Genomic DNA, 10,111 nt, shown 5'->3' on the forward strand with positions numbered 1-10,111 from the left:
CTACAATATAGACCGTCCGATCTATATTTAACAGACAGAAAGCAAACTATGATAATTTTGCAAAAGGATACCCACACCCCTTTTCACATTTGCAGATAAGGCCTTCACTCTTTCATCCTTATCTTCCACAATCTCATTGTTTAGCAATTAAAAAAAGAAGCCTCCGGAACAATCTGGCATGATGACCGCTGCATTATGCTGTGTGGATTGTGCTACTGGCAGAGAACCTCATTGTTAGCGATTTGTAAAAATTGCATTCCCAATTCATATTATGGCAGCTTAAACACAATAATTTTTTAAAAGAAATTACAGTAAACATGTTGGAGTGTTATAGCTCAGTGCAACATTTCATGAAAGGAATAACATTAATGGTGGTCTGGACATAGAAAAACCCGATACTTTTATAAAGATTCTACAATAATGATTTTGTTTAATTTTGTGCAAATCATCACGAATGTTATTTCTTCACCAAGTTTTTCACACAACTAGAACCATAGGATATGCAATTTTGTTTGGGAGCAGGATTGAATATTTTATAAAAAATATTTGTAGTTTTTACATATGGGATTACTCCCGCATGGATCAATCACAACAGATGTTTTTGTAAAATAAATGCATCTTGGTGTTCCGTGCAACCATCTTGCTAGTATTTGACACAATTTTAACACTTCCAGAAAAACCCTAGTCATGTATTACCACTGAACCCAAAGATTCTGAGAAACTTATCACCACACTTCGATGTTCTGCTTCTACACATCTCTCTACATTTACAAGCTACAGATGAAAGAATCACATATCTGTCGTGGCAAAAACCATCCCATTGGCTGGATGCCTGAAGCCATTCAAATGCTGACAACACTATATATACACATACATCAGCTTGTATGAATAATGTCTAGCTGGAACTGCTCGGATCAGTCTGCACGCTATGATCCGCAATGATTATATCGACAGGGATCTTCGACGTGATCACATTACTCGCAAGATACAATTGGAGCCGCTCGACGCTCTGGGCCATGACGATTCTGCAGGTGCTCCAGTCATCTGCTGCTATCTCAACACCCATGTACGTCAGATGGTCTGAGGCACTGAGGAACAACGCAAACACACTCCTGCAAATGCAGGGACAGGGAGCAGCCAAACAGGTGTTAGGACTTCGGAACAGGAGACAGAGTGAGTTAACCAAATTGATGCTACTGGATAAATGAAACAGCTCCCTCTCACCTGCAACAATCTGGATCTTCTCCGCTGCCGTCGCAAACTCGGAAGGTTGTGTTGCCATCAACGTCATGCTCCCATACCTGAAATTTGAATGCAGATTGGATGGTGATTGAAGGATGTATTACAGATTCATAGTAAGAAATCTTTCCAAAATCTATACAGAGCAAGATGTTCATATAGATAGTCTGGTTCTTCAAACAGAGACAACACAATGGTAAATTACTGCATTTCAAAATAGTAATACATGGTGACTAATGTTTTGCCTGGTGACTGATGTTCAATTGTATTACACACATCGTACAGAAGTTTATATCACTTTGGGAGCACCAGGTGTCCTGTCAGATTCTGTGCTCTGTCGATGGTGTCCAAGTTAAAATATCTAGAGTGCATTTGGTTGAAAAGAACAACAAGCATATAATGTTCAGAGAGTTTTGACAAATGATTAGTCACACACTTTCTAGGTTTATGCAGGGGAATACCTCTCTAGGGAAGTGGTGGTATGTCAGGTGCGGGAGGAAGAAGAAATAAGGGGGCAAATGAGGCACGATATCATGTTCATGTGTCACTCGGATCGCACTGGGTACATATTGTTCAAAGTAGGAGGCAAAGGCAGCATTGCCAATACGTGGTTGCCCAAAAGTCATGAGATGAACACTGTCACTTCCAAGGCTAATCTGTAATGGGAAGAACATTTCATAGGTCATGAATCAGGAAATACATAAGTGTTTACTGTCGGAAGATAGTATTCCCTTGTTCATTAGAATAAAAAGTTAGCCTTATGCCAAGAACACAATCGCGGGGGCACTTACAGCGAGATCAAGTGCACAGAAAGAAGCCATAGCTCCTCCCATCGAATGCCCTGTAACTATCACGCTAATATCGCCATACAATCTCCTTGCCTTGCGAACAGCATTTGTGATGGCTGGACGTAAAAGTGTATTATTGTAAGCAGAGTAAAATCCAGTGTGGACCTTTAACCAGAACATAAACCTCATCAGAAAATAAATAAAGGAACATCCTACTCTTGTAAAAAAACAGAGTACATATATCAAGTTCATGCCAAAGACCTTCGCATCGGGCATGTTTGGATAGTTTAGGTCAACCTGCTTCCATACCAGGTCCTTAATCCAGTTCTGTACACTGAATGAGATAATTTAGAAGTGAACAGAGAGGGATATAACCTGAACACAAGACAGTAAAGTTATGCCAAATTATTCCAAAACCTGTTCTCTTGAGTTCCCCTGATTGCGACGATTACAGCATTGAGATTATGATCAACACCAATGAATGCCTGTCAGGTTATTTAATCGCAAGAATATTTTAGTTCATGGGGAACAAACTTTACCATGTAAATTAAGGTAGTAGCAATGTAGCATACAGACCTGCAAGCAGTTCTGGATATCGACAATTATACACCTAATCTCAAAACCCTGTTTTAAAATGAGATACCGGCGACATGGGCGGTGAGTTACTTGTAGTAGTTGAACTTAAAAGTAAACCAAACGACACAATTAGACAAGATAAATAACAAGACGACACAATTAGTTGTCTTACTTTAGTCAAGTCATTACATCTTGAGCACGTCCATGTATATAGAGCTGTTAGGTCCGTCATATACACCTAAGAATGAGAAAATAATATGAGGATAAATGAATTTTGGTTATTAACACAAGGGCCTAGAACGCATGGCAGGTTGAGAAAAAAGAGGATGAAGTAACTTACAGCTGAAGCATATTCCACGATAGTCTTCGCCAGGGTATAATTAAAAACAAAAGTCCGGTTGTTGCTGTTGAAACTGGGTCCTGTGAATGAAAATTAAGGCATTTTGTTGATACGGTTGATGATCATACATGAAAACAGAATCTGAAATATTAATCACCGACAAAAAATATGCGCTATTGAGATTTCAATAGAAGTGCAGAACTTTTCCTTTCATCAACAGGCATGTATGACACATGATACATTGACATACTACCTGAGATCAAATTCCTGTACGTGTTCCATCTGGCAAAACCGAGAAAAATGTTCCCGGAATCTGGGGACAAATTCCTGGTAGACTAGAGCTTGCGCCCAAAAGGAAATACTAACACAGTCACAAAAATGGTGTGGCGAACTGAGAAATACCTCTCCGTCCTCCGTGAGAGGCTGCGGACAGCAGCAAGAGCGCCACCATGACCGCCGCCGCCGCCGCGACCCACCGCCGGGTCCCCATTTAGAAGCACGCAGCCACCGGGTGCGGAGAAATCGGGCGCGGAGAACCGATTCAAGGACCAAGGATGCGTGGTTGAAAACTTGGGCGGAGGATGAAGAGGCGAGGTGGATCAAGCAAGAAAGGGGTGAGGAAGGAGGGTGGGATGAGGCGGGGCGCTACGGCTCTGCTCGGGTCGCCGTCGTGTTGGTGCGTGTTTGGTTGGACTGTGTCACCGGAATCGGCCATGAAAAGTCAAGCAGGAGTTCTAGCAGACTCTGCCTGAGGCCTGGGCCTGGGTGCAGTGATGCCGGGTCGTTTCAGAGGAGAGGTGGCGGGGTCTGGGTGTGACGTGCCAACGTCACACTGGGTTGACGTGTCAACGTTACACAAAATTGTCACAAGTTGCTTTTTCTAGTGGCAGCACCGTGGCAAATTTGACAATTTTGACCTCGAAACGAAATAAATTCACAGAATGAACTGGGTGCGAAACTATTTCACACCCCTGACCCTTTTGTGTAGCGCCCGCCACGCCGGTGCCACACCCTACGGTGCAGCGCCTAGCTCCGGGGCGTTGCACCTCTGTCCACCGTGGCAGCCCATGGGCCCGCACCCAGCAGTGCAACGCCTCCGAGCTAGGCGCCGCACATGTAATGTGCAGCACCTAGCCGCTAGGCGGTGCAGCGCCTAGCGGCTAGGCGCTGCACTGTGACTTATCCAGCCACTTGGCTGGGGCCCCCTCCCCCACCACCCCCCCCCCCACCACACACTCTCTCACTCTCTCCCCGAGCTTTGCCCCCTCTCCCACTCTCTCCCCCTCTCAAATCTTCTTCCAAATCTTGCAAATTTGAAGAATTTGTCCGTGGATTTCGAAGTCAAACCCTCCCTCAAGGTAATAATCTCCGATCCCCTTGTTTTGATCCAAGTAAAGTTCTCCCATTGCTCATTTGTTGCTAGTTTGGGGAAACCCTAGTTTTGTTTGGATCTAGAGATTTGCATGGAGATGTGAGATGTTTGTTTGCCAATTTCTATGATTAGGCTTTGTTAGTATGCTAGGGTTATTCTTATGGGTGTTCTTATGTTGGTGCTAGGGTTAGGTTTAGGGCTAGGGTTATGGTTAGGGTTATGGTTATGGTTAGGGTTATGGTTAGGGTTAGGGTTGTTGTTTCATATATATATTAGGGTTTGTATTCCGTGTTAATCCATGGATTAGTACTCATGGAAGCAATGTTACCTTGTGTTCTTTGAATGCTTATAGGGATGGGAAGAACATGTGTGTTTGTTCATCATGGGGACAAAGACGCCTTTTTGAAAGGCAATAAACACTAGTAGGAAAAGGGGCTTTTACCCAACCGGGACTAAAGGGTCGTTACTAATGCCCTAGCCCTTTAGTCCCGGTTCTTACACGAACCGGGACTAAAGGCCGTCCACGTGGTCGGTGCGGGGAGCCCAGGCAGGAGGGCCTTTGGTCCCGGTTGGTGCCACCAACCGGGACCAATAGGCATCCACGCGTCAGCACCTGGCAGGAGCTGAGGTTTTTTTTGAAAGGGGGTGGTTTAGGGGTTTTGGGGGGTTAATTTAGGTGTTTCATATATTGTGTTAGCTAGCTAATTAATAGAGAGAAGTGTCCTCTCTTATCTCCGTGCTTTGTCGACGCTACGTACTATATACGTATGGAGAGGAGTAGACACGCTAGCTAGTAATCAAATGAAGGAAACAGAAGATCGTCATGAACATATATATATGCATACAGAGAGAAGTGATATCGACCACCTCTCCTTCTCCGAGATATTGGTCGAACAACAAGTTCTCGTATATCTATCCGACACTACCGGCTACATATATACAATAATTATCTCTTACAATACAATCTCCTAATTATATTGTAGGAACACAGGGTCCACATAGTATTCTCCGTTTTCAGCGATCACGTGGTCAAGGAAGAATGCCGCCAATTCCTCTTGAATTCCTCGCATACGATCTGGTGCTAGGAGTTCATCCCGCTTCCGAAAAATCTAATTTGAAGAAGGGGGTCAATACATATATATATGAATAAATGAAACTCAACACAAATGATGGTAATAAAATAAAATTGTGAATATTATTGCTTACGCACTTCATATTGTTCTTCAGTGTAGCCCCGCTCACAGGTATGGTAGCGGATGGACTCGCAAATGTAGTATCCACAGTAATTATTCCCGGGTTGCTGCCACAACCACTTTACAAGAAATAGAGGTCAATCAAACTGATAAGCAAGCATGCTAAATGGTATTGATCAAACTAGCGCTTGAATCACTAGGAGATGCGCGGAACATGCTACTATAGTACTTACTTTTGGGTGTCTAAATTGCAGCTGGTTCGGCAGTCCCGGGGCTTTTGAGGTGAATTTTCTCCAAACCCTGCCAGACAAAGAAAACAATTACTTGATATCAGGAAATGAACAAAGTTGCTGATATGGTGGATAATGATCGATTTAACTTACTTCTGGAGCATTTGAGTCATGTTCGCATAGTCCTGGGGATCTTTTCGTCTCGAGTCTAAGACGGTTACTACTCCCGGCTCAAGCTTAATCTCTAGGAGAATATAGTGGAAGCTGCGCATGCATGCATAAGTCATCAATTACATTACCATAACCTGGACTAATAAAGGGAAACCGAATATGCAGAAGACAGTAACACTCACTTGAAGTTGTAAGGAAAGAGTATTATATCTTTGTTCTGATTTATTACCAACGATTGTAGCAAGTTGGCCTCGGCTTCTTTGGCATGAAATTTAACCTGATAATCATCTATGAGATTTGTGTTAATGAACCCAATATCACCGATTTGTCTTTTCTTCAATTCGGCGATCTTCAATCTGCATAATATAGTGAGGATAAGTATAAATACATGCAATGAAAGAGCTGACCTATATAGAGAGACTTAATGACAGAAGTAGTACTACTTACAGACAGTAGCAAGTGATCGTTGTTTTATCGAGGGACATTAGATTGTAAAACTGGAAGAAATCCTCAAATGGAACATTCAGCAGTTCAATTCCAACGAGGTCATGCTCCGGTTTAACTCTCAGCGTTAAAGTACTCATCCCATCAGACTCTCTGCAGGTTTTCATGTACCAATCATGTAGTCTTCGCATCATCGTGCTTACAGATTTGACATCTTTGACGAGAGGCTTCCCGTAATGGTATTTGTGTTCGTCCACCTCCATGATTTCATAATGTACATCGTCGGGCAGGTAATCTCCAAGATCGGTATAACCGGGCACCATACCCGGATCATTAGCGACGATGTCTTTTGACACCTTGAGCGGGGGGCACGATTGGTTCTCTTGTTCGCCGAGCTGGGCAATTTTTTCCCAGCTCATCGTTCTTTCATCCTTTTATCACTGATAGTACTTCCCGACCGCTCCGCTTCGGCATATGCCTTTGCAAGAACGCGCTCATAGTTGCCTTTTGGCGGAGACTTTGGTGGTTTTGTCAGGGCAGCCAGAGTGCGCTTTGCTTTCACCGGATCTACCTTCTCCTCCGGAGGTGGATGTTTCTTTGCTTTGACCCCTTCAAAGAAGTTCTTCACTTCGGCTCGCACGATCTTCGCGTTCTCCTACTCGGTCCTCTCATATGGTAACTTCTCTGGAGTCTTCAGAGAAGGACCGAATCTGTATTGCCTCCCGCCTCTGGCAGCTGTACTGCTAGACGCCGGCAGAGCAGATGGAGCGGCTGCGGCTGTCTTCTTTCCTTGCTTACGAGGCGGAGGAGAAGGACTACGACGCGCCGGAGCAGCCGCAGCAGCGGCGGGTCTCTTCCGCCCTTGCTGACGAGGCGGAGAAGGAGGAGGCTGGCTGCTCTGGCGCGCCGGCGCTGGCGGAGAAGGAGGCGGAGTGCCGCCACGCGCCGGAGAAGGAGGCTGAGTGCCCTGATCACTCGCCGGAGGAGGAGGCGGAGTGCCCTTACTCGCCGGAGCCGTCCAGTTCGGAAGCTTGATGAGCTCCTTCCGCCATAGGCATGGAGTCTTTAGAGCTAAACCCAGCCGAGTCTCCCCTTCACCGGTAGGGTGGTCAAGCTGGAGCTCCTCAAATCCCTCCGTTATTTCATCCACCATCACCCTAGCATATCCATCTGGAATCTGCCGGCAGTGGTAGGTTGCGTCGGGTTCAGTAGGTAAAACAGAGCCAACAGCCGCCTTGACTTTCAAGTTCTGCCATTCCGCCATAAGGTGGCAATGTTGAGACTCCGTGATAGCATCCACGGGGTAGCTAGGAGTAGCCGCATGCTCCAGCTGAGGCATCTCGGTGGAAGCCACGCTGCTTCTACGCTGAGATGGCGGTGTAGCTTCCGGGGCAGTTTCGGCATCTCTATTGCTGTCTCGTTCCTCTAGCACTTGAACCCTTTCGTGCAGACGCTGAATTTGGATCTGCTCCACTTTTTTCCTCCTCTCCTGGGTTTTGTAACCGCCCGCGTCCGGAAAACCAGCCTTCCACGGAACGGAGCCTGGCGTGCCTCGTGTCCGTCCAGGGTGCTTAGGATTCCCGAGGGCCATTGTGAGCTCGTCGTTCTCTCTGTCTGGAACGAACGTCCCTTGCTGCGCTGCATCGATATAGTGCTGAATCTTCTTGATGGGTATTGCAAGTTGCTCGTCCGTCCAACGACACCTCCCTGATACAGGGTCCAAGGTTCCGCCAGCCCCGAAGAACCAAGTCCGGCAACGGTCTGGCCAGTTCATTGTCTGTGGTTCGATCCCTTTATCAAGCAGATCCCTCTCAGACTTGGCCCACTTAGGCCAGGCTTTGAGGTAGCCACCTGACCCCGTGCGATGGTGAAGCTTCTTCTTCGCAGCATTCATCTTGTTTGTCGCTGACATCTTCTTACTCTTTTCCGATGTCTTGTGGGCCACAAATGCGGGCCAGTGATCTCTGATCTTCTCATACCGGCCGATGAATTCAGGTGTCTCTTCTTTGTCGACAAACGTTTTCAGCTCATTCTTCCACCTCCTGAATAGGTCTGCCATCTTCTTAAGAGCATGAGACTTGATTAATTGCTCTTTAACTGGCTTCTCCGGATCCTCCTCTGGCGGTAGGGTGAAATTTTCCTTCAGCTCAGTCCAAAGATCATCTTTCTGCATATCATTGACATAAGACACCTCAGGGTCTTCCTTCTTAGGCTTATACCATTGGTGGATGCTGATCGGGATCTTGTCCCTAACTAGAACCCCGTACTGAGCAGCAAAAGCATCCTTTGTCCGGAGGGGTTCAATCGGTTGGCCGTCGCGCGCGATTGCTGTGATCTCAAACCTTTCATCCGAGCGCAACTTTCTCTTCGGGCCTCGTCTCTTTACCGCAGTTGTGCTCAATCCGGAGGGCTAGAAAAAAGAAGAAAGACGAGTGTTAATTAATATGTGTACATACCAAAACAATGAATGCATCAATTAGCTAGTCAGCACAGGCTTAACTAATATATTTACCTGGCCGGACTCTGTTCGGTCACCGGAGCCGTCACCACGGGCTCCTTCTTGCACCAACATTGGGTCACCGGAGCCATCATAATCATGTCTTTCCTCCTCCACTCTTCGATCACCGCAGCCTGCTTCTTCACCCTGTTCTTCCAGACCATCATTGTCGTTAAGATACGACAAGATATCACCTCCGGCTAAGATTATGTCCCCCAACACCTCTTCTGCTTGCTCATCTCGTCCGTGCTCCATTGTTTGTGCAAGTATTACAACATGGCAATTATTACACAAACATGACAGCAGGTGGATATATTAGTGCAAACGTAGACCTAGCTTATTCCGGGTTTGGGGTGGCCTAGGCAACGCTTCAAGGGTAGGGGCGCGGCGGGAGGGGGTAGGAGACCGACATCGTTTTTTCTAGGGTTTGGGTGTCCTCGAGAGTTTTGGTCGAGCGAGAGGGCCGGGGGGTGCTCCCGTGGTATAAGTTATCACGGTCGAGAGGGGGTATACATATCGACCGTCCATCATGTCGAAGTTATATATATCGACAACGACGACATACATACACGGGAAAATAATGTTATCGGGGAGGGGGTATATATCGACCCCCCCCCCCACATGTAGAAGTTATCGGGAGGGGGTTTTATATCGACAACGACGACATACATACACGGGAAAATAATGTTATCGAGGAGGGGGTATATCGACCCCCCCTCGTGTTGAAGTTATCCCCCCTCGTGTTGAAGTTATCGGGAGGGGGTAATATCGACAACGACAACATACATACACGGGAAAATAATGTTATCGGGGAGGGGGTATATCGACCCCCCCACGTGCTGAAGTTATCAGGAGGGGGTTATATCGACAACGACGACATATATACACGGGAAAATAATGTTATCGGGGAGGGGGTATATCGACCCCCCATCGTGTTGAAGTTATCCCCCCTCGTGTTGAAGTTATCGGGAGGGGGTAATATCGATAACGACAACATACATACACGGGAAAATAATGTTATCGGGGAGGGGGTATATCAACCCCCCCCCCCCCACGTGTTGAAGTTATCAGGAGGGGGTTATATCGACAACGACGACATATATACACGGGAAAATAATGTTATCGGGGAGGGGGTATATCGACCCCCCCTCGTGTTGAAGTTATCCCCCCTCGTGTTGAAGTTATCTGGAGGGGTATATATCGACGACGACAGACTCGATAAAACATAAGAAAACGAAGAAGAAATAAAAAGAGGAGAGAA

General features: G+C 46.2%; 1 protein-coding gene across 2 annotated transcripts; it reads right to left on the bottom strand.

Annotated features, from left to right (window-relative positions):
* Window positions 1-668: 668 nt before the first annotated feature.
* Window positions 669-3,699, bottom strand: LOC109766689 (lipase). Of its 2 annotated transcripts, XM_040401695.3 has the most exons (10): window positions 3,346-3,699; window positions 2,944-3,023; window positions 2,776-2,841; window positions 2,604-2,651; window positions 2,445-2,512; window positions 2,289-2,361; window positions 2,031-2,192; window positions 1,701-1,895; window positions 1,225-1,301; window positions 669-1,112 (listed from the first exon to the last, which is right to left on the bottom strand). In XM_040401695.3, exons 1-10 carry the CDS (start codon window positions 3,431-3,433, stop codon window positions 896-898), a joined length of 1,074 nt encoding a protein of 357 aa, XP_040257629.1. In that variant the 5' UTR covers window positions 3,434-3,699; the 3' UTR covers window positions 669-895. The 2 variants fall into 2 exon arrangements, with proteins under 2 accessions (XP_040257629.1, XP_040257628.1); XM_040401694.3 differs by having other exon boundaries at window positions 2,031-2,361.
* Window positions 3,700-10,111: the final 6,412 nt, after the last annotated feature.

The sequence above is a fragment of the Aegilops tauschii genome, chromosome 2, assembly GCF_002575655.3.
Source record: "Aegilops tauschii subsp. strangulata cultivar AL8/78 chromosome 2, Aet v6.0, whole genome shotgun sequence".
Taxonomy (NCBI): domain Eukaryota; kingdom Viridiplantae; phylum Streptophyta; class Magnoliopsida; order Poales; family Poaceae; genus Aegilops; species Aegilops tauschii.